Raw genomic sequence first — 25,293 nt, 5'->3', positions numbered from 1 at the left:
AAAGCCAAAACATATTGGCAAATATTACTGACATTGCATTCTGTCTGTCTTTCTTTCCCCCTCCCCCTTCAGCTCTGGCCTCTGACTCGTCTCCATGTAAATTCCAGCATGAATAAAGATGTGCCTACAGGAGCAGCATCCGAATATATTCACACACCACTTTTTCTTGAGGGTATTTGGGCCTGCTTTGACAGCGACCTCCCTTCCTTCGCTTGTTTTTCTGCGTTGTGAATTTCAGTCTTTCCCTTTCTTTCCTCCCCTGCCTCTGTAATTAGGCCATTCAGAAACATTCAATGCCATCTTGGTAAGCAACTCCAGTGTATATTTGGCCTTGTTTTAGGTTCTTGTCCTGCTGAAAGGTGAATTTGTCTCCCAGTGTCTGTTGGAAAGCAGACTGAACCAGGTTTTTGTCTAGGATTTCGCCTGTGCTTAACTGTATTCCAGTTCTGTTAATCCTGGAAAACTTCCTAGTCCTTGCTGATTACAAGCATACCCATAACATGATGCAGCCACCACCATGCTTGAAAATAGGAAGAGTGGTGTGTCGTGTTGGATTTGTACCAAACATAACACTTTATTCAGGACACACAGTTAATTTCTTTGTCACTTTATTGCAAAAAGGATGCATGTTTTGGAATATTTTTTTATTCGGTACAGGTTTCCTTCCTTTCAGTCTGGAATTTTGGTTAGTATTGTGGAGGAACTACTGTTGATCACAATTGCCCTCGTGATGAAATCCCTGAGCGGTTATCGTCCTCTCCGGCAACTGACTAAGGAAGGACGCCTGTAACTTTCATAGTAACTGGGTGTATTGATACGCCATCCAAAGTGTCATTATTATCTTCACCATGCTCAAAGGGATATTCTTTGTGTTTTTCTTTACCCATCTACCAATAACGTCCTTCTTTGCTAGGCATTGGAAACCTCTCCGGTCTTTGTGGTTCAGTCTGTGTTTGAAATTCACTGCTTGACTGAGGGAACTGACGGATAATTGTATGTGGTGGGGTACACAGATGAGGTAGTCATTCAAAACTCACGTTAAACACTATTGCACACAGAGTGAGTCCATGCAACTTATTGTGTGACTTGTTCAGCACATTTTTACTCCTGAACTTATTTAGGCGTGCTGTAACACAGGAATACTTATTGACTGTCTTTAGACATTAGACATAGTTCCACTTCGATGTTATGGGGTAATGTGTGGAGGCCAGTGACACACAATCTCAATCTAATCAGTCTGTAACACAACAAAATGTAGAAAAAGTTAAGGGGTGTGAATACTTTCTGAAGCCACTATAGTAAGACATAGCAGTGTGTGACTGGGATTGTGTGTGTGTGTGTACTACAGTGTCATTCCTTAACCCCTGACCTCAGAGCAGTAGAGTTCTTCATCCGGGATAAGTACGAAAGGAAGAAATACTACGACCAGAATGGCCTCAAAACAGCTTCAGTAAGTGTGTATACACACACACACACACACTGTCCACAACACTGATCTGTTACACAGCAATCGGCACAAATAATTGGTGTGTGTCTGTGTACATAACATTATTTGTGTGGGGTTTGTATGTGAATGGGAGTTCTTTGTGAGAGGCATGTTTGTGTGGGGTTTGTATGTGAATGGGAGTTCTTTGTGAGAGGCATGTTTGTGTGGGGTTTGTATGTGAATGGGAGGTCTTTGTGAGAGGCATGTTTGTATGTGAATGGGAGGTCTTTGTGAGAGGCATGTTTGTGTGGGGTTTGTATGTGAATGGGAGTTCTTTGTGAGAGGCATGTTTGTATGTGAATGGGAGGTCTTTGTGAGAGGCATGTTTTGTGTGGGGTTTGTATGTGAATGGGAGGTCTTTGTGAGAGGCATGTTTGTGTGGCTGGCTGCAGTGTTCATTTTGACACCCTTTAAAAACAAATCTTAGTCATTTTGTCTAAAATAGAATTAAGTCACATTTTTGTCGTTTTGATTTAGTGTAGTTATTGTCAAAATGACAAACGGGCCATTTTTAGTCAACTAGTAACATATTAGTCACGTCACATTTGTATTGCCCCATGAATCTATAGTCTTTGTGCACAAACATACACAGCCTTGTCCTACCAACATCTTTTTCTGCATGACTTCCTATCGTGTGATTTTCTCCCCAACAGCCAAATTGGCAGAAGAACACATAAATCTGACCTCTTGACAGGGCTCCAACTTTTTCAGTGGCTCCAGCCCATGATTTTGTCGCACCAGTAGAAAACGAAGCGGCATCACGCAATGGAAAACATTTGTCATTCACCTTGGAAAGTAATCTGCAGTGCTTTAGACTGTGTGTAATAGACTATTGAGATTGTAGGCTATTTAAAAAAGAATAATAATACGTGGTTTCATCTAACATGTCCAAGCAGGAATGCATGGTTCAAGATAATTTGATGTGCAACCTAATCCAGTGATTTGTCTTTTGTCCACTAGTACTCATGTATTAATCTAACAGTAAATATAATACCACCACTAGTAGTGATGTATTAATCTAACAGTAAATATAATACCACCACTAGTAGTGATGTATTAATCTAACAGTAAATATAATACCACCACTAGTAGTGATGTATTAATCTAACAGTAAATATAATACCACCACTAGTAGTCATGTATTAATCTAACAGTAAATATAATACCACCACTAGTAGTGATGTATTAATCTAACAGTAAATATAATACCACCACTAGTAGTGATGTATTAATCTAACAGTAAATATAATACCACCACTAGTAGTGATGTATTAATCTAACAGTAAATATAATACCACCACTAGTAGTCATGTATTAATCTAACAGTAAATATAATACCACCACTAGTAGTCATGTATTAATCTAACAGTAAATATAATATCACCACTAGTAGTCATGTATTAATCTAACAGTAAATATAATACCACCACTAGTAGTGATGTATTAATCTAACAGTAAATATAATACCACCCACCACTAGTAGTCATGTATTAATCTAACAGTAAATATAATACCACCCACCACTAGTAGTGATGTATTAATCTAACAGTAAATATAATACAACCACTAGTACTCATGTATTAATCTAACAGTAAATATAATACCACCACTAGTAGTCATGTATTAATCTAACAGTAAATATAATACCACCACTAGTAGTCATGTATTAATCTAACAGTAAATATAATACCACCACTAGTAGTCATGTATTAATCTAACAGTAAATATAATACCACCCACCACTAGTAGTCATGTATTAATCTAACAGTAAATATAATACCACCACTAGTAGTCATGTATTAATCTAACAGTAAATATAATACCACCACTAGTAGTCATGTATTAATCTAACAGTAAATATAATACCACCACTAGTAGTCATGTATTAATCTAACAGTAAATATAATACCACCACTAGTAGTCATGTATTAATCTAACAGTAAATATAATACCACCACTAGTAGTCATGTATTAATCGAACAGTAAATATAATACCACCACTAGTAGTGATGTATTAATCTAACAGTAAATATAATACCACCCACCACTAGTAGTCATGTATTAATCTAACAGTAAATATAATACCACCGCTAGTAGTGATGTATTAATCTAACAGTAAATATAATACCACCACTAGTAGTCATGTATTAATCTAACAGTAAGTATAATACCACCGCTAGTAGTGATGTATTAATCTAACAGTAAATATAATACCACCACTAGTAGTCATGTATTAATCTAACAGTAAATATAATACCACCACTAGTAGTCATGTATTAATCTAACAGTAAATATAATACCACCACTAGTAGTGATGTATTCATCTAACAGTAAATATAATACCACCACTAGTAGTGATGTATTCATCTAACAGTAAATATAATACCACCACTAGTAGTCATGTATTAATCTAACAGTAAATCTAATACCACCACTAGTAGTGATGTATTAATCTAACAGTAAATATGATACTACCCACCACTAGTAGTCATGTATTAATCTAACAGTAAATATAATACCACCGCTAGTAGTGATGTATTCATCTAACAGTAAATATAATACCACCACTAGTAGTGATGTATTAATCTAACAGTAAATATAATACCACCGCTAGTAGTGATGTATTAATCTAACAGTAAATATAATACTACCCACCACTAGTAGTCATCCATTAATCTAACAGTAAATTTAATACCACCGCTAGTAGTCATGTATTAATCTAACAGTAAATATAATACCACCCACCACTAGTAGTGATGTATTAATCTAACAGTAAATATAATACCACCACTGGTAGTCATGTATTAATCTAACAGTAAATATAATACCACCACTAGTAGTCATGTATTAATCTAACAGTAAATATAATACCACCGCTAGTAGTGATGTATTAATCTAACAGTAAATATAATACCACCACTAGTAGTGATGTATTAATCTAACAGTAAATATAATACCACCACTGGTAGTCATGTATTAATCTAACAGTAAATATAATACCACCACTAGTAGTCATGTATTAATCTAACAGTAAATATAATACCACCACTAGTAGTCATGTATTAATCTAACAGTAAATATAATACCACCACTAGTAGTGATGTATTAATCTAACAGTAAATATAATACCACCCACCACTAGTAGTCATGTATTAATCTAACAGTAAATATAATACCACCCACCACTAGTAGTGATGTATTAATCTAACAGTAAATATAATACCACCACTAGTAGTGATGTATTAATCTAACAGTAAATATAATACCACCACTAGTAGTGATGTATTAATCTAACAGTAAATATAATACCACCCACCACTAGTAGTGATGTATGAATCTAACAGTAAATATAATACCACTAGTAGTGATGTATTAATCTAACAGTAAATATAATACCACCACTAGTAGTGATGTATTAATCTAACAGTAAATATAATACCACCACTAGTAGTCATGTATTAATCTAACAGTAAATATAATACCACCACTAGTAGTCATGTATTAATCTAACAGTAAATATAATATCACCACTAGTAGTCATGTATTAATCTAACAGTAAATATAATACCACCACTAGTAGTGATGTATTAATCTAACAGTAAATATAATACCACCCACCACTAGTAGTCATGTATTAATCTAACAGTAAATATAATACCACCCACCACTAGTAGTGATGTATTAATCTAACAGTAAATATAATACTACCCACCACTAGTAGTCATCCATTAATCTAACAGTAAATTTAATACCACCGCTAGTAGTCATGTATTAATCTAACAGTAAATATAATACCACCCACCACTAGTAGTGATGTATTAATCTAACAGTAAATATAATACCACCACTGGTAGTCATGTATTAATCTAACAGTAAATATAATACCACCACTAGTAGTCATGTATTAATCTAACAGTAAATATAATACCACCGCTAGTAGTGATGTATTAATCTAACAGTAAATATAATACCACCACTAGTAGTGATGTATTAATCTAACAGTAAATATAATACCACCACTGGTAGTCATGTATTAATCTAACAGTAAATATAATACCACCACTAGTAGTCATGTATTAATCTAACAGTAAATATAATACCACCACTAGTAGTCATGTATTAATCTAACAGTAAATATAATACCACCACTAGTAGTGATGTATTAATCTAACAGTAAATATAATACCACCCACCACTAGTAGTCATGTATTAATCTAACAGTAAATATAATACCACCCACCACTAGTAGTGATGTATTAATCTAACAGTAAATATAATACCACCACTAGTAGTGATGTATTAATCTAACAGTAAATATAATACCACCACTAGTAGTGATGTATTAATCTAACAGTAAATATAATACCACCCACCACTAGTAGTGATGTATGAATCTAACAGTAAATATAATACCACTAGTAGTGATGTATTAATCTAACAGTAAATATAATACCACCACTAGTAGTGATGTATTAATCTAACAGTAAATATAATACCACCACTAGTAGTCATGTATTAATCTAACAGTAAATATAATACCACCACTAGTAGTCATGTATTAATCTAACAGTAAATATAATATCACCACTAGTAGTCATGTATTAATCTAACAGTAAATATAATACCACCACTAGTAGTGATGTATTAATCTAACAGTAAATATAATACCACCCACCACTAGTAGTCATGTATTAATCTAACAGTAAATATAATACCACCCACCACTAGTAGTGATGTATTAATCTAACAGTAAATATAATACAACCACTAGTACTCATGTATTAATCTAACAGTAAATATAATACCACCACTAGTAGTCATGTATTAATCTAACAGTAAATATAATACCACCACTAGTAGTCATGTATTAATCTAACAGTAAATATAATACCACCACTAGTAGTCATGTATTAATCTAACAGTAAATATAATACCACCACTAGTAGTCATGTATTAATCTAACAGTAAATATAATACCACCACTAGTAGTCATGTATTAATCTAACAGTAAATATAATACCACCACTAGTAGTCATGTATTAATCTAACAGTAAATATAATACCACCACTAGTAGTCATGTATTAATCTAACAGTAAATATAATACCACCACTAGTAGTCATGTATTAATCTAACAGTAAATATAATACCACCCACCACTAGTAGTCATGTATTAATCTAACAGTAAATATAATACCACCCACCACTAGTAGTCATGTATTAATCTAACAGTAAATATAATACCACCACTAGTAGTCATGTATTAATCTAACAGTAAATATAATACCACCACTAGTAGTCATGTATTAATCTAACAGTAAATATAATACCACCACTAGTAGTCATGTATTAATCTAACAGTAAATATAATACCACCACTAGTAGTGATGTATTAATCGAACAGTAAATATAATACCACCACTAGTAGTGATGTATTAATCTAACAGTAAATATAATACCACCACTAGTAGTCATGTATTAATCTAACAGTAAATATAATACCACCACTAGTAGTCATGTATTAATCTAACAGTAAATATAATACCACCACTAGTAGTCATGTATTCATCTAACAGTAAATATAATACCACCACTAGTAGTGATGTATTCATCTAACAGTAAATATAATACCACCACTAGTAGTGATGTATTCATCTAACAGTAAATATAATACCACCACTAGTAGTCATGTATTAATCTAACAGTAAATATAATACCACCACTAGTAGTGATGTATTAATCTAACAGTAAATATAATACCACCACTAGTAGTGATGTATTAATCTAACAGTAAATATAATACCACCCACCACTAGTAGTGATGTATGAATCTAACAGTAAATATAATACCACTAGTAGTGATGTATTAATCTAACAGTAAATATAATACCACCACTAGTAGTGATGTATTAATCTAACAGTAAATATAATACCACCACTAGTAGTCATGTATTAATCTAACAGTAAATATAATACCACCACTAGTAGTCATGTATTAATCTAACAGTAAATATAATATCACCACTAGTAGTCATGTATTAATCTAACAGTAAATATAATACCACCACTAGTAGTGATGTATTAATCTAACAGTAAATATAATACCACCCACCACTAGTAGTCATGTATTAATCTAACAGTAAATATAATACCACCCACCACTAGTAGTGATGTATTAATCTAACAGTAAATATAATACAACCACTAGTACTCATGTATTAATCTAACAGTAAATATAATACCACCACTAGTAGTCATGTATTAATCTAACAGTAAATATAATACCACCACTAGTAGTCATGTATTAATCTAACAGTAAATATAATACCACCACTAGTAGTCATGTATTAATCTAACAGTAAATATAATACCACCACTAGTAGTCATGTATTAATCTAACAGTAAATATAATACCACCACTAGTAGTCATGTATTAATCTAACAGTAAATATAATACCACCACTAGTAGTCATGTATTAATCTAACAGTAAATATAATACCACCACTAGTAGTCATGTATTAATCTAACAGTAAATATAATAACACCACTAGTAGTCATGTATTAATCTAACAGTAAATATAATACCACCCACCACTAGTAGTCATGTATTAATCTAACAGTAAATATAATACCACCCACCACTAGTAGTCATGTATTAATCTAACAGTAAATATAATACCACCACTAGTAGTCATGTATTAATCTAACAGTAAATATAATACCACCACTAGTAGTCATGTATTAATCTAACAGTAAATATAATACCACCACTAGTAGTCATGTATTAATCTAACAGTAAATATAATACCACCACTAGTAGTCATGTATTAATCTAACAGTAAATATAATACCACCACTAGTAGTGATGTATTAATCGAACAGTAAATATAATACCACCACTAGTAGTGATGTATTAATCTAACAGTAAATATAATACCACCACTAGTAGTCATGTATTAATCTAACAGTAAATATAATACCACCACTAGTAGTCATGTATTAATCTAACAGTAAGTATAATACCACCGCTAGTAGTGATGTATTAATCTAACAGTAAATATAATACCACCACTAGTAGTCATGTATTAATCTAACAGTAAATATAATACCACCACTAGTAGTCATGTATTAATCTAACAGTAAATATAATACCACCACTAGTAGTGATGTATTCATCTAACAGTAAATATAATACCACCACTAGTAGTGATGTATTCATCTAACAGTAAATATAATACCACCACTAGTAGTCATGTATTAATCTAACAGTAAATCTAATACCACCACTAGTAGTGATGTATTAATCTAACAGTAAATATAATACCACCACTAGTAGTCATGTATTAATCTAACAGTAAATATAATACCACCACTAGTAGTGATGTATTAATCTAACAGTAAATATGATACTACCCACCACTAGTAGTCATGTATTAATCTAACAGTAAATATAATACCACCACTAGTAGTGATGTATTAATCTAACAGTAAATATGATACTACCCACCACTAGTAGTCATGTATTAATCTAACAGTAAATATAATACCACCGCTAGTAGTGATGTATTCATCTAACAGTAAATATAATACCACCACTAGTAGTGATGTATTAATCTAACAGTAAATATAATACCACCGCTAGTAGTGATGTATTAATCTAACAGTAAATATAATACTACCCACCACTAGTAGTCATCCATTAATCTAACAGTAAATTTAATACCACCGCTAGTAGTCATGTATTAATCTAACAGTAAATATAATACCACCCACCACTAGTAGTGATGTATTAATCTAACAGTAAATATAATACCACCACTGGTAGTCATGTATTAATCTAACAGTAAATATAATACCACCACTAGTAGTCATGTATTAATCTAACAGTAAATATAATACCACCGCTAGTAGTGATGTATTAATCTAACAGTAAATATAATACCACCACTAGTAGTGATGTATTAATCTAACAGTAAATATAATACCACCACTGGTAGTCATGTATTAATCTAACAGTAAATATAATACCACCACTAGTAGTCATGTATTAATCTAACAGTAAATATAATACCACCACTAGTAGTCATGTATTAATCTAACAGTAAATATAATACCACCACTAGTAGTCATGTATTAATCTAACAGTAAATATAATACCACCACTAGTAGTCATGTATTAATCTAACAGTAAATATAATACCACCCACCACTAGTAGTGATGTATTAATCTAACAGTAAATATAATACCACCACTAGTAGTCATGTATTAATCTAACAGTAAATATAATACCACCACTAGTAGTGATGTATTAATCTAACAGTAAATATAATACCACCACTAGTAGTGATGTATTAATCTAACAGTAAATATAATACCACCCACCACTAGTAGTCATGTATTAATCTAACAGTAAATATAATACCACCACTAGTAGTCATGTATTAATCTAACAGTAAATATAATACCACCGCTAGTAGTGATGTATTAATCTAACAGTAAATATAATTCCACCACTAGTAGTCATGTATTAATCTAACAGTAAATATAATACCACCACTGGTAGTCATGTATTAATCTAACTGTAAATATAATACCACTAGTAGTGATGTATTAATCTAACAGTAAATATAATACCACCCACCACTAGTAGTGATGTATGAATCTAACAGTAAATATAATACCACTAGTAGTGATGTATTAATCTAACAGTAAATATAATACCACCCACCACTAGTAGTGATGTATTAATCTAACAGTAAATATAATACCACCGCTAGTAGTGATGTGTTAATCTAACAGTAAATATAATACCACTAGTAGTGATATATTAATATAACAGTAAATATAATATCACCACTAGTAGTCATGTATTAATCTAACAGTAAATATAATACCACCCACCACTAGTAGTGATGTATTAATCTAACAGTAAATATAATACCACCACTAGTAGTGATGTATTAATCTAACAGTAAATATAATACCACTAGTAGTGATATATTAATATAACAGTAAATATAATACCACCGCTAGTAGTCATGTATTAATCTAACAGTAAATATAATACCACCACTAGTAGTGATGTATTAATCTAACAGTAACTATAATACCACCACTAGTAGTCATGTATTAATCTAACAGTAAATATAATACCACCACTAGTAGTGATGTATTAATCTAACAGTAAATATAATACCACCCACCACTAGTAGTCATGTATTAATCTAACAGTAAATATAATACCGCTAGTAGTCATGTATTAATCTAACAGTAAATATAATACCACCACTAGTAGTGATGTATTAATCTAACAGTAAATATAATACCACCCACCACTAGTAGTCATGTATTAATCTAACAGTAAATATAATACCGCTAGTAGTGATGTATTAATCTAACAGTAAATATAATACCGCTAGTAGTCATGTATTAATCTAACAGTAAATATAATACCACCGCTAGTAGTCATGTATTAATCTAACAGTAAATATAATACCACCCACCACTAGTAGTCATGTATTAATCTAACAGTAAATATAATACCACCACTAGTAGTGATGTATTAATCTAACAGTAAATATAATACCACCACTAGTAGTCATGTATTAATCTAACAGTAAATATAATACCACCCACCGCTAGTAGTGATGTATTAATCTAACAGTAAATATAATACCACTAGTAGTGATATATTAATATAACAGTAAATATAATATCACCACTAGTAGTCATGTATTAATCTAACAGTAAATATAATACCACCCACCACTAGTAGTGATGTATTAATCTAACAGTAAATATAATACCACCACTAGTAGTGATGTATTAATCTAACAGTAAATATAATACCACCCACCACTAGTAGTCATGTATTAATCTAACAGTAAATATAATACCACCCACCACTAGTAGTGATGTATTAATCTAACAGTAAATATAATACTACCACTAGTAGTCATCTATTAATCTAACAGTAAATATAATACCTCCACTAGTAGTCATGTATTAATCTAACAGTAAATATAGTACCACCACTAGTAGTCATGTATTAATCTAACAGTAAATATAATACCACCGCTAGTAGTCATGTATTAATCTAACAGTAAATATAATACCACCACTAGTAGTCATGTATTAATCTAACAGTAAATATAATACCACCACTAGTAGTCATGTATTAATCTAACAGTAAATATAATACCACCACTAGTAGTCATGTATTAATCTAACAGTAAATATAATACCACCGCTAGTAGTCATGTATTAATCTAACAGTAAATATAATACCACCCACCACTAGTAGTCATGTATTAATCTAACAGTAAATATAATACCACCCACCACTAGTAGTCATGTATTAATCTAACAGTAAATATAATACCACCACTAGTAGTGATGTATTAATCTAACAGTAAATATAATACCACCACTAGTAGTGATGTATTAATCTAACAGTAAATATAATACCACCCACCACTAGTAGTGATGTATTAATCTAACAGTAAATATAATACCACCACTAGTAGTGATGTATTAATCCAACAGTAAATATAATACCACCACTAGTAGTGATGTATTAATCCAACAGTAAATATAATACCACCACTAGTAGTGATGTATTAATCTAACAGTAAATATAATACCACCCACCACTAGTAGTCATGTATTAATCTAACAGTAAATATAATACCACCACTAGTAGTCATGTATTAATCTAACAGTAAATATAATACCACCACTAGTAGTCATGTATTAATCTAACAGTAAATATAATACCACCACTAGTAGTCATGTATTAATCTAACAGTAAATATAATACCACCACTAGTAGTCATGTATTAATCTAACAGTAAATATAATACCACCACTAGTAGTGATGTATTAATCTAACAGTAAATATTATACCACCACTAGTAGTCATGTATTAATCTAACAATAAATATAATACCACCACTAGTAGTCATGTATTAATCTAACAGTAAATATAATACCACCCACCACTAGTAGTCATGTATTAATCTAACAGTAAATATTATACCACCTCTTTTAGTCATGTATTAATCTAACAGTAACTATAATACCACCACTAGTAGTCATGTATTAATCTAACAGTAAGTATAATACCACCGCTAGTAGTGATGTATTAATCTAACAGTAAATATAATACCACCACTTGTAGTCATGTATTAATCTAACAGTAAATATAATACCACCCACCACTAGTAGTGATGTATTAATCTAACAGTAAATATAATACCACCCACCACTAGTAGTCATGTATTAATCTAACAGTAAATATAATACCACCCACCACTAGTTGTCATGTATTAATCTAACAGTAAATATAATACCACCACTAGTAGTCATGTATTAATCTAACAGTAAATATAATACCACCGCTAGTAGTCATGTATTAATCTAACAGTAAATATAATACCACCGCTAGTAGTCATGTATTAATCTAACAGTAAATATAATACCACCACTAGTAGTCATGTATTAATCTAACAGTAAATATAATACCACCCACCACTTGTAGTCATGTATTAATCTAACAGTAAATATAATACCACCCACTACTAGTAGTCATGTATTAATCTAACAGTAAATATAATACCACCACTAGTAGTCATGTATTAATCTAACAGTAAATATAATACCACCGCTAGTAGTCATGTATTAATCTAACAGTAAATATAATACCACCGCTAGTAGTCATGTATTAATCTAACAGTAAATATAATACCACCGCTAGTAGTCATGTATTAATCTAACAGTAAATATAATACCACCGCTAGTAGTCATGTATTAATCTAACAGTAAATATAATACCACCACTAGTAGTCATGTATTAATCTAACAGTAAATATAATACCACCACTAGTAGTCATGTATTAATCTAACAGTAAATATAATACCACCACTAGTAGTCATGTATTAATCTAACAGTAAATATAATACCACCGCTAGTAGTCATGTATTAATCTAACAGTAAATATAATACCACCACTAGTAGTGATGTATTAATCTAACAGTAACTATAATACCACCACTAGTAGTCATGTATTAATCTAACAGTAAATATAATACCACCGCTAGTAGTCATGTATTAATCTAACAGTAAATATAATACCACCCACCACTAGTAGTCATGTATTAATCTAACAGTAAATATAATACCACCCACCACTAGTAGTGATGTATTAATCTAACAGTAAATATAATACCACCACTAGTAGTCATGTATTAATCTAACAGTAAATATAATACCACCACTAGTAGTCATGTATTAATCTAACAGTAAATATAATACCACCACTAGTAGTCATGTATTAATCTAACAGTAAATATAATACCACCGCTAGTAGTGATGTATTAATCTAACAGTAAATATAATACCACCACTAGTAGTCATGTATTAATCTAACAGTAAATATAATACCACCCACCACTAGTAGTCATGTATTAATCTAACAGTAAATATAATACCACCGCTAGTAGTCATGTATTAATCTAACAGTAAATATAATACCACCACTAGTAGTCATGTATTAATCTAACAGTAAATATAATACCACCCACCACTAGTAGTCATGTATTAATCGAACAGTAAATATAATACCACCCACCACTAGTAGTGATGTATTAATCTAACAGTAAATATAATACCACCCACCACTAGTAGTCATGTATTAATCAAACAGTAAATATAATACCACCCACCACTAGTAGTCATGTATTAATCGAACAGTAAATATAATACCACCCACCACTAGTAGTGATGTATTAATCTAACAGTAAATATAATACCACCACTAGTAGTGATGTATTAATCTAACAGTAAATATAATACCACCACTAGTAGTCATGTATTAATCTAACAGTAAATATAATACCACCACTAGTAGTCATGTATTAATCTAACAGTAAATATAATACCACCGCTAGTAGTCATGTATTAATCTAACAGTAAATATAATACCACCACTAGTAGTCATGTATTAATCTAACAGTAAATATAATACCACCGCTAGTAGTCATGTATTAATCTAACAGTAAATATAATACCACCACTAGTAGTGATGTATTAATCTAACAGTAACTATAATACCACCACTAGTAGTCATGTATTAATCTAACAGTAAATATAATACCACCGCTAGTAGTCATGTATTAATCTAACAGTAAATATAATACCACCCACCACTAGTAGTCATGTATTAATCTAACAGTAAATATAATACCACCCACCACTAGTAGTGATGTATTAATCTAACAGTAAATATAATACCACCACTAGTAGTCATGTATTAATCTAACAGTAAATATAATACCACCACTAGTAGTCATGTATTAATCTAACAGTAAATATAATACCACCACTAGTAGTCATGTATTAATCTAACAGTAAATATAATACCACCGCTAGTAGTGATGTATTAATCTAACAGTAAATATAATACCACCACTAGTAGTCATGTATTAATCTAACAGTAAATATAATACCACCCACCACTAGTAGTCATGTATTAATCTAACAGTAAATATAATACCACCGCTAGTAGTCATGTATTAATCTAACAGTAAATATAATACCACCACTAGTAGTCATGTATTAATCTAACAGTAAATATAATACCACCGCTAGTAGTCATGTATTAATCTAACAGTAAATATAATACCACCGCTAGTAGTCATGTATTAATCTAACAGTAAATATAATACCACCACTAGTAGTCATGTATTAATCTAACAGTAAATATAATACCACCGCTAGTAGTCATGTATTAATCTAACAGTAAATATAATACCACCACTAGTAGTCATGTATTAATCTAACAGTAAATATAATACCACCACTAGTAGTCATGTATTAATCTAACAGTAAATATAATACCACCACTAGTAGTCATGTATTAATCTAACAGTAAATATAAAACCACCACTAGTAGTCATGTATTAATCTAACAGTAAATATAATACCACCACTAGTAGTCATGTATTAATCTAACAGTAAATATAATACCGCCCACCACTAGTAGTGATGTATTAATCAAACAGTAAATATAATACCACCACTAGTAGTCATGTATTAATCTAACAGTAAATATAATACCACTAGTAGTGATGTATTAATCTAACAGTAAATATTTTACCACCCACCACTAGTAGTCATGTATTAATCTAACAGTAAATATAATACCACCACTAGTAGTCATGTATTAATCTAACAGTAAATATAATACCACCACTAGTAGTCATGTATTAATCTAACAGTAAATATAATACCACCACTAGTAGTGATGTATTAATCTAACAGTAAATATAATACCACCCACCACTAGTAGTCATGTATTAATCTAACAGTAAATATAATACCACCACTAGTAGTCATGTATTAATCTAACAGTAAATATAATACCACCCACCACTTGTAGTGATGTATTAATCTAACAGTAAATATAATACCACCACTAGTAGTCATGTATTAATCTAACAGTAAATATAATACCACCCACCACTAGTAGTGATGTATTAATCTAACAGTAAATATAATACCACCCACCACTAGTAGTGATGTATTAATCTAACAGTAAATATAATACCACCACTAGTAGTCATGTATTAATCTAACAGTAAATATAATACCACCCACCACTAGTAGTGATAAATTAATCTAACAGTAAATTTAAAACCACCACTAGTAGTCATGTATTAATCTAACAGTAAATATAATACCACCACTAGTAGTCATGTATTAATCTAACAGTAAATATAATACCACCACTAGTAGTGATGTATTAATCTAACAGTAAATATAATACCACCACTAGTAGTGATGTATTAATCTAACAGTAAATATAATACCACCACTAGTAGTCATGTATTAATCTAACAGTAAATATAATACCACCACTAGTAGTCATGTATTAATCTAACAGTAAATATAATACCACCGCTAGTAGTCATGTATTAATCTAACAGTAAATATAATACCACCACTAGTAGTCATGTATTAATCTAACAGCAAATATAATACCACCACTAGTAGTGATGTATTAATCTAACAGTAAATATAATACCACCACTAGTAGTCATGTATTAATCTAACAGTAAATATAATACCACCACTAGTAGTCATGTATTAATCTAACAGTAAATATAATACCACTAGTAGTGATGTATTAATCTAACAGTAAATATAATACCACCGCTAGTAGTCATGTATTAATCTAACAGTAAATTTAAAACCACCACTAGTAGTCATGTATTAATCTAACAGTAAATATAATACCACCACTAGTAGTCATGTATTAATCTAACAGTAAATATAATACCACCCACCACTAGTAGTGATGTATTAATCTAACAGTAAATATAATACCACCACTAGTAGTCATGTATTAATCTAACAGTAAATATAATACCACCCACCACTAGTAGTGATGTATTAATCTAACAGTAAATATAATACCACCACTAGTAGTCATGTATTAATCTAACAGTAAATATAATACCACCGCTAGTAGTGATGTATTAATCTAACAGTAAATATAATACCACCGCTAGTAGTCATGTATTAATCTAACAGTAAATATAATACCACCACTAGTAGTCATGTATTAATCTAACAGTAAATATAATACCACCCACCACTAGTAGTGATGTATTAATCTAACAGTAAATATAATACCACCACTAGTAGTCATGTATTAATCTAACAGTAAATATAATACCACCCACCACTAGTAGTGATGTATTAATCTAACAGTAAATATAATACCACCACTAGTAGTCATGTATTAATCTAACAGTAAATATAATACCACCCACCACTAGTAGTGATGTATTAATCTAACAGTAAATATAATACCACCCACCACTAGTAGTCATGTATTAATCTAACAGTAAATATAATACCACCGCTAGTAGTCATGTATTAATCTAACAGTACATATAATAGTATTTCTCACCCCATCCTGTCAATTTGTGGGTGCAAAAGCTGTCCTCTGTGGAAACGTTGCATTTGGTCTTGTTTGAATCTACTCGATAAGTAAAGTTGCTCCAAACATCGGCCTCTTTTCTACCGGGAGCTTTAACCACATGGCGTGTGCCTTATTTGCGTCTATGATTTGTTGCCGCCAGATTGCAGATAACACTGAAAAGGTCTCAATCCCTCCAAAAACTCTTGTCCTGTCTACTTACTCGTCTGATGTTAGTCACAGAGGTCATTTAGTCTCGTCTCGTTTTCATCAACCCAAATGTAAAAAGTCATTTTCATTTAGTTATAGTTTTTCTGGGTCTATTTACTCAGATCGTCTCGTCAGTTGCCACTGAAAAATGGGTGTTTGACATTTTTGTCACTTAGTTGACGAAATGAACACTTTTATATTGGTCTCAGAAGAAAAGTATATATGGGTTAAATGCATTCCCAGCTATGTGTGTGTGCGTGTGTGTGTGTGTCCACACATCTCTTAGATCACTGAGTGTCTAAAGCCCATTTTCCACCTGAGGCCTAACCCTCTCCCCCTGTCCACTCACACCTGCTACCTAGCATAAGCCTGATAGCCTTGCTGACACACATGATGTATGCAGACTCCTACTCTCACATCTCTCTCTCTGTCTCGTGCCTCTCTCTGTCTCGCGCCTCTCTCTGTCTCGCGCCTCTCTCTGTCTCGCGCCTTTCTCTGTCTCGCACCTTTCTCTGTCTCGCGCCTTTCTCTGTCTCGCGCCTTTCTCTGTCTCGCGCCTCTCTCTGTCTCGCGCCTCTCTCTGTCTCGCGCCTCTCTCTGTCTCGCGCCTCTCTCTGTCTCGCGCCTTTCTCTGTCTCGCGCCTTTCTCTGTCTCTCGCCTCTCTCTGTCTCTCGCCTCTCTCTGTCTCTCGCCTCTCTCTGTCTCGCGCCTCTCTCTGTCTCGCGCCTCTCTCTGTCTCGCGTCTCTCTCTGTCTCGCGCCTCTCTCTGTCTCGCGCCTTTCTCTGTCTCGCGCCACTCTCTGTCTCGCGCCTCTCTCTGTCTCGCGCCTCTCTCTGTCTCGCGCCTCTCTCTGTCTCGCGCCTCTCTCTGTCTCGCGCCTCTCTCTGTCTCGCGCCTCTCTCTGGCTCTGTCTCTCGCTCTGTCTCTCACTCTCAGGCTCTGCCAGCAGGAGTACTCTGATCTAGGGTCTGTCTCTGGCTCTGCCAGCAGGAGTACTCTGATCTAGGGTCTGTCTCTGCCAACCACACAGACACTGCCTTTTATATGTAAATGAATTATTAAAAACAACTCGTCATTTTGCACGGATGCCGGGTGTGGGCACGTAGTGAGTGTGTGTGAGCTCTGAAAATATTTCTGGTTGGGTAGACACCTGTGTATAAGGTTTGTACTGTATGTGTGTGTTAATTTGTGCATATGTGAATTTACATTGTGTGTGAGTGTGTGAAAGACAGAATAGAGCCCTTGTCTAGTCCAACATCCATCACTCAGATAACAATGATGCATTATGGGTATGAACACATCTGATGTAACAGTCCATGCATGAGCCCATTGTTCTGCCATGAATGCCATAGTACTGTCTGTGTGTCTTTGTTCGTGTCTTTCTCTCTCTCTCTCTCTCTCTCTCTCTCTCTCTCTCTCTCTCTCTCTCTCTCTCTCTCTCTCTCTGTGTGTGTGTGTGCACACAACACTGAAGTCAACAAGACCTCACAATCTCGCTGTCTAAGACTACCTGACACTCCTGGGACAATCATTGTTTCCAAATACCCAGAGAGAGATGGTGACAAGGGGGTTGAAAGTGAAAGACTGGTACAAGATAGAGAAAGAGATGCGCCGAATCCCAAAATCAACTCTTGGCCTCTATCCCCTCGGCCAGGGGTATTCAACTCCATGGAGCCTGCTGCTCTTCTGTTCTACCTGATCAGTAGTTGCACCCATCAGTCCCTGATTAGAGGGAAACAATAATAAAGAAAATGCAGTGGAACTGGCTTAGGGGTCCAGAATTGAGTTTGAGGGCCCTAGCGAATATATAGTGAAAATGTCATTGAGACAATTCGAGAGATGCTGAAGTAGCTGGGTAAAATCACATCAAGCAGGGTGTCTGTAGAGATGAACCCGGCACTCTCGGCCGGAAAACGCTATTGGTGTGTACGAGCCCGAACACGACACCCCTGCCCTTCCTCTGATGCCAACACCTTTTAATCTCCTTCACCAGCTCTGTTCTCTCTCTCTTCTCTCTCCTCTCTCTCTTCTCTCTGTTCTCTCTCTTTCTGTTCTCTCTTTCTGTCTATCATCTACTCCTCTCTCTCTCTCTTCTCTGTTCTCTCTCTTCTCTCGCTCTTCTCTCTGTTCTCTCTCTTTCTGTTCTCTTTCTGTCTATCATCTACTCCTCTCTCTCTCTCTCTCTTTTCTCTCTCTCTTCTCTCTCATCTACTCCTCTCTCTCTCTTCTCTCTCTCTTCTCTCTCTTTCTGTCTATCATCTACTCCCCTCTCTCTCCTCTCTCTTTCTGTCTATCATCTACTCCTCTCTCTTCTCTCTCCTCTCTCTTTCTGTCTATCATCTACTCCTCTCTCTCTCAAAATCCTAAATGTGCCTGTTATTGCTGTTTCTGCTTCTCGGTCTCTGTTCTCAGTATCAAAGTAAGAGAAGAAAAAAACAATGGAACAGAAATCTCACTCAAGAAAATCCCCTGAATGTTTTTTTTTTTTTTTACTTTACTTTTTATCCAGAGGTGTGAGAGAGGCTGGTTTGATGAATAACTGAGAAGGAAATTGCTAAACTCACTTTAGATAGACTTGCTCCGCGTGTGTTCTCCCCTCAGGTAGTTTAGAGAGCGGAAGAGGAGGAAAGAGAAGGGGGGGGCACAGATTTGGAAAATGATGCACGCTCTCTCTTGCTTTCTCTGAACTCAAACTCTGCCTACCTCCAGACGCTGATTGCCAACGAACGCTAGTGGCATTTTGCTATCAGCCTAAACAGCACTGTATGCAGGGATGGTCTGGCGAGGGAGATTGGATAGCTTAGTTTTGCTCCACTGTGTTGATGTGCTATCAGTGCACCTTCAGTTAGTCCCTGACCTACTGAGTTTGGACAAGAGAAGCTAGGAGAAGCCTAGTGGGCAGTAAATAGTAGAGAGGGTTTGAGGTGCTCGCTCTCCCTTTCTGTCTCTCTCTATGGCTCTTTTGTCTCTTAGGGAGGTCAGGGTTGAGTAGGGCTGTCACTCATGTGATCAAGTACAGCCACTTGACTTGGCCCACGCAGAAAAGGCCTTTGTCGTTTCAAACACACACACACACACACACAGGATTGTTCTAGCCTAAGGCGTGTGTGTGATTGCTCAAATCATTCACCATATGAGTTTTCATCTGCTTCTATATCTTATGGGAGTGTGTGTGACCTTCTGGTGAATGTGCTGACTGTCTCTTCCTCCGACTCTACTAGGCTGGGTAGTAAAAACACGCCAGCATCCACTACTGGATGTCAACTAACCCTCCTCTTTTCATCTCTCCCTCCCCACTCCCTCTGTTTTCCCTTCTCGTGTCCTCTGCCAACCTCCTTTCTTCTTTGTTTCTTTCTCTCCCTGTCGTGCCTCTAACCACTCTCTCTACCCCATCCCTTTTTTCTCTCTCCTTCCCTCGATCTTTCTCCCGGGCAGAAGTCTTCTGATGCCGCTGCCTTCTCTACCTCTCCCGCCTCACAGGCTGCTGAGAAGAACAGACAGGAGGTCTGATGTTTTGCCGTCGTGGCACCCGGTGTTGTTAAAAGCTGTTTCTGTGTGCTGGTCCTTTGTGCGTGCTGGTCCTTTGTGTGTGCTGGTCCTTTGTGTGTGCTGGTCCTTTGTGTGTGCTGGTCCTTTGTGTGTGCTGGTCCTTTGTGCGTGCTGGTCCTTTGTGTGTGCTGGTCCTTTGTGTGTGCTGGTCCTTTGTGTGTGCTGGTCCTTTGTGTGTGCTGGTCCTTTGTGTGTGCTGGTCCTTTGTGCGTGCTGGTCCTTTGTGTGTGCTGGTCCTTTGTGTGTGCTGGTCCTTTGTGTGTGCTGGTCCTTTGTGTGTGCTGGTCCTTTGTGTGTGCTGGTCCTTTGTGTGTGCTGGTCCTTTGTGTGTGCTGGTCCTTTGTGTGTGCTGGTCCTTTGTGTGTGCTGGTCCTTTGTGCGTGCTGGTCCTTTGTGCGTGCTGGTCCTTTGTGCGTGCTGGTCCTTTGTGTGTGCTGGTCCTTTGTGCGTGCTGGTCCTTTGTGTGTGCTGGTCCTTTGTGTGTGCTGGTCCTTTGTGTGTGCTGGGCTCTGCTGTGCTGTGGTGCTCTTTCTTCTAATGGTTTTCCAATAGCCCCTTAATCACATACATTACTTTCCCCTCATGTACACAAATTGTGTGTGTGTGTGTGTGTGTTAGGGATGACGGGAGATATCTCTATCCTGAATCAATCCTGTGGTAAAGAGGTTGAATGGCTGAATGATGGAGGCTGGTAGAGCACCAAGGCACCAGCCCACTTCCCCTCACTAAGCACACTGACGCCCCACAGACAACCAGCAAGCTTGTATTACCAAGAGACGTGACAATAACTCCATATGAGATGTTGATTGCTCATAATGACACTAAATTGTTCCACAAGAGGTCGGTGGAAAGAGAAGATGTCATGACTTTCTACGTGCGTCTGTGTGAGCGCAGCTGAATCAGTCTTGCTGTGCTGTGCGTCTGTGTGAGCACAGCGGAATCAGTCTTGCTGTGCGTCTGTGTGAGCACAGCGGAATCAGTCTTGCTGTGCTGTGCGTCTGTGTGAGCACAGCGGAATCAGTCTTGCTGTGCTGTGCATCTGTGTGAGCGCAGCTGAATCAGTCTTGCTGTGCGTCTGTGTGAGCGCAGCTGAATCAGTCTTGCTGTGCTGTACGTCTGTGTGAGCGCAGCTGAATCAGTCTTGCTGTGCGTCTGTGTGAGCGCAGCTGAATCAGTCTTGCTGTGCTGTGCGTCTGTGTGAGCGCAGCTGAATCAGTCTTGCTGTGCGTCTGGAACTGTCATAATGGATAGGGGGTCAAACCTATTTTTAGGGCGTTTTTTTCAAACCCTGTTTAATTTGTTTTGTGTCTATTTTGTTAGACTGCATGTGCCCGCTGCATGTTCCCCTTCCAGCTGTCATCTTGTATGCCTTGACGTTGCTGACCTAACCTCCAGTGTCTCTTTGTTGATAGAAGGAACGAGAGAAGAAGAAGAGAGAAAAGGACCCGGAGAAAGTGAACAGACCAAGCTCCTCTGAGAAGGTAAGATGAAGCAGGAGGGAGAGGGAGAAAGTGAACAGACCAAGCTCCTCTGAGAAGGTAAGATGAAGCAGGAGGGAGAAAGTGAACAGACCAAGCTCCTCTGAGAAGGTAAGATGAAGCAGGAGGGAGAGGGAGAAAGTGAACAGACCAAGCTCCTCTGAGAAGGTAAGATGAAGCGGGAGGGAGAGGGAGAAAGTGAACAGACCAAGCTCCTCTGAGAAGGTAAGATGAAGCAGGAGGGAGAAAGTGAACAGACCAAGCTCCTCTGAGAAGGTAAGATGAAGCAGGAGGGAGAAAGTGGGATAGATGTATAGAGACTTAAGGAGAAAAGCCATGCTAGAGGGGGTTGTGGTGATATGACATTTACAGTGCGTGTGAGCATGTGCTCATTATGCATGTTCTGTCACAGTAGTTTGGGGTCATTGTAGGTAATGTACGTGTGCACGTCCTTGTGGAGCTTATTGATTTCTGAGTGGCTTTAGGACTTGGTGAAAAATGCAGCTCTAGTGGCCAGTGTGTGTGAGTATTCTGGGTAATGGTTAGTTATGTGAATAATTCCTTGGCCTGTGGAATAGGGTAGTGTGTCTGGGTTTATACAGTGATGATGGGGCTGGCTGCCCAGAGGGAATAACGCAGCCACGAAGACCCTTGTGTACTGTACCAAGGCTATACTGAACACACACGGAACATTCCTTAGTTCTGTTGCTGAACATCCACTACTCAACACACACTGAACAAAGCCTGAACACTACTCATAGTCTTAACTGAACATAAACTACTCTCATGGAACATTCACTCCTCTTACTTCAGACACAGGGATCCAAATCCTACCAAAAGTACTCACTGAGTGATCCAGTAGTTTTACTGAACACACACCAGTTAGCCACAGTTCTATTTGAACACTTTTAATGATGCCACAGTGAGGGACCCGGCGAGTGTGTCGTTTTCTGACCCCACACGATCCCGTCAGAGCCCCAGACTCAAGGCAAAGCATGCTGGGAATCAGAAAGCAGAGGAATGTGCCCTCTGTGCTGACCTGCAGTCTGAGTGCAGATTGATTGAGGTGTGTGTGTGTGTGTGTGTGTGTGTGTGTGTTCTCTCGTGCGTGTGTGTGCATGTCTGTCAGACTGTGCGATGACCACTGGGAGTGTCAGTCTATGTGATGTGTGTATGGGGAAGCCGTGTTGTGTACTTGCAGTTCACTTGCTTCTCTGTTCCTCACTTCTGCTTATCAGCTGGGCTCCAGCTGTCAATGGGACCCAGTGTCAAGGAGATAGTTGTGTGTTTGAGGACATTGTAGACAAATGTTTGTGTGTGTGCATGCGTGTGCTTGTGTGTCTCTTTTTGTATACTTTATATATGCGCTCAAGGGTGTGTGTGTGTTAATACGCTGAAAGATTGTTAATCCTGTCTGTCGCGCGCGTGCGCTCCTGTCTCTATCGCTCCTGTCTCTATCGCTCCTGTCTCTATCGCTCCTGTCTCTCTCGCTCCTGTGCTCCTGCCTCTCTCTCTCCTGTCTCTCTCGCGCGCTCCTGCCTCTCTCTCTCCTGTCTCTCTCGCACGCTCCTGCCTCTCTCTCTCCTGTCTCTCTCTCTCGCTCCTGTCTCTCACTCCTGTCTCTCTCGCGCGCTCCTGTCTCTCTCGCGCGCTCCTGTCTCTCTCGCGCGCTCCTGTCTCTCTCGCGCGCTCCTGTCTCTCTCGCGCGCTCCTGTCTCTCTCGCGCGCTCCTGTCTCTCTCGCGCGCTCCTGTCTCTCTCGCGCGCTCCTGTCTCTCTCGCGCGCTCCTGTCTCTCTCGCGCGCTCGCTCTTTCTCGTGCTGTCTCTCGCTCCCTCGCTCTTTCTCGTGCTGTCTCTCGCTCCCTCGCTCTTTCTTGTGCTCTCGCTCCCTCGCTCTTTCTTGTGTGCTCGCTCCCTCGCTCTTTCTTGTGCTCTCGCTCCCTCGCTCTTTCTTGTGCTCTCGCTCCCTCGCTCTTTCTCGTGCTCTCACTCCCTCGCTCTTTCTCGTGCTCTCTCGCTCTCTCTCGTTCTCTCTCGCTCTCTCTCGCTCTCTCTCGCTCCTGTCTCTCTCGCACCCTCGCTCTTTCTCGTGCTATCTCTCGCTCCCTCGCTCTTTCTTGTGCTCTCGCTCTCTCGCTCTTTCTTGTGCTCTCGCTCCCTCGCTCTTTCTCGCTCTCTCTCGCTCCCTCTCGCTCCCTCGCGCTCCCTCTCGCTCCCTCGCGCTCTCTCTCGCTCCCTCGCGCTCTCTCTCGCTCCCTCGCGCTCTCTCTCGCTCCCTCGCGCTCTCTCTCGCTCCCTCGCGCTCTCTCTCGCTCCCTCGCGCTCTCCTCTCTCTCGCTCCCTTCGCTCTCTTTCGCTCCCTCGCTCTGTCTCTCGCTCTCTTGCTCTGTCTCTCCCTCCCTTGCTCTGTCTCTCGCTCCCTTGCTCTGTCTCTCGCTCCCTTGCTCTCTCTCGCTCCCTCGCGCTCTCTCTCGCTCCTGTCTCTCTCGCTCCTGTCTCTCTCGCTCCCTTCGCTCTCTTTCGCTCCCTCGCTCTGTCTCTCGCTCTCTTGCTCTGTCTCTTGCTCTGTCTCTCCCTCCCTTGC

General features: G+C 37.0%; 1 protein-coding gene across 13 annotated transcripts in view; it reads left to right on the top strand.

Annotated features, from left to right (window-relative positions):
- Positions 1-25,293, top strand: part of smap1 (small ArfGAP 1) — a 59,726-nt gene that overhangs the window by 11,218 nt on the left and 23,215 nt on the right. For 4 of the 13 annotated variants that reach the window (XM_036984688.2, XM_090240075.1, XM_090240081.1 and 1 more), the window contains exons 4-5: positions 1,375-1,450; positions 22,644-22,712. In XM_036984688.2, coding sequence (XP_036840583.2) covers positions 1,375-1,450; positions 22,644-22,712 — 145 coding nt within the window. Of the gene's footprint in view, positions 1-1,374; positions 1,451-21,117; positions 21,187-22,643; positions 22,713-25,293 lie in introns of all 13 variants that reach the window. The other 9 variants (XM_036984654.2, XM_036984668.2, XM_036984674.2 and 6 more) reach the window with 3 other exon arrangements.

The sequence above is a fragment of the Oncorhynchus mykiss genome, chromosome 1 (assembly GCF_057628025.1).
Source record: "Oncorhynchus mykiss isolate SJ-2025 chromosome 1, ASM5762802v1, whole genome shotgun sequence".
Lineage (NCBI taxonomy): Eukaryota > Metazoa > Chordata > Actinopteri > Salmoniformes > Salmonidae > Oncorhynchus > Oncorhynchus mykiss.
Note: the sequence above shows the minus strand (reverse complement) of the source record. Positions and strands in the feature narration are given on the sequence as shown.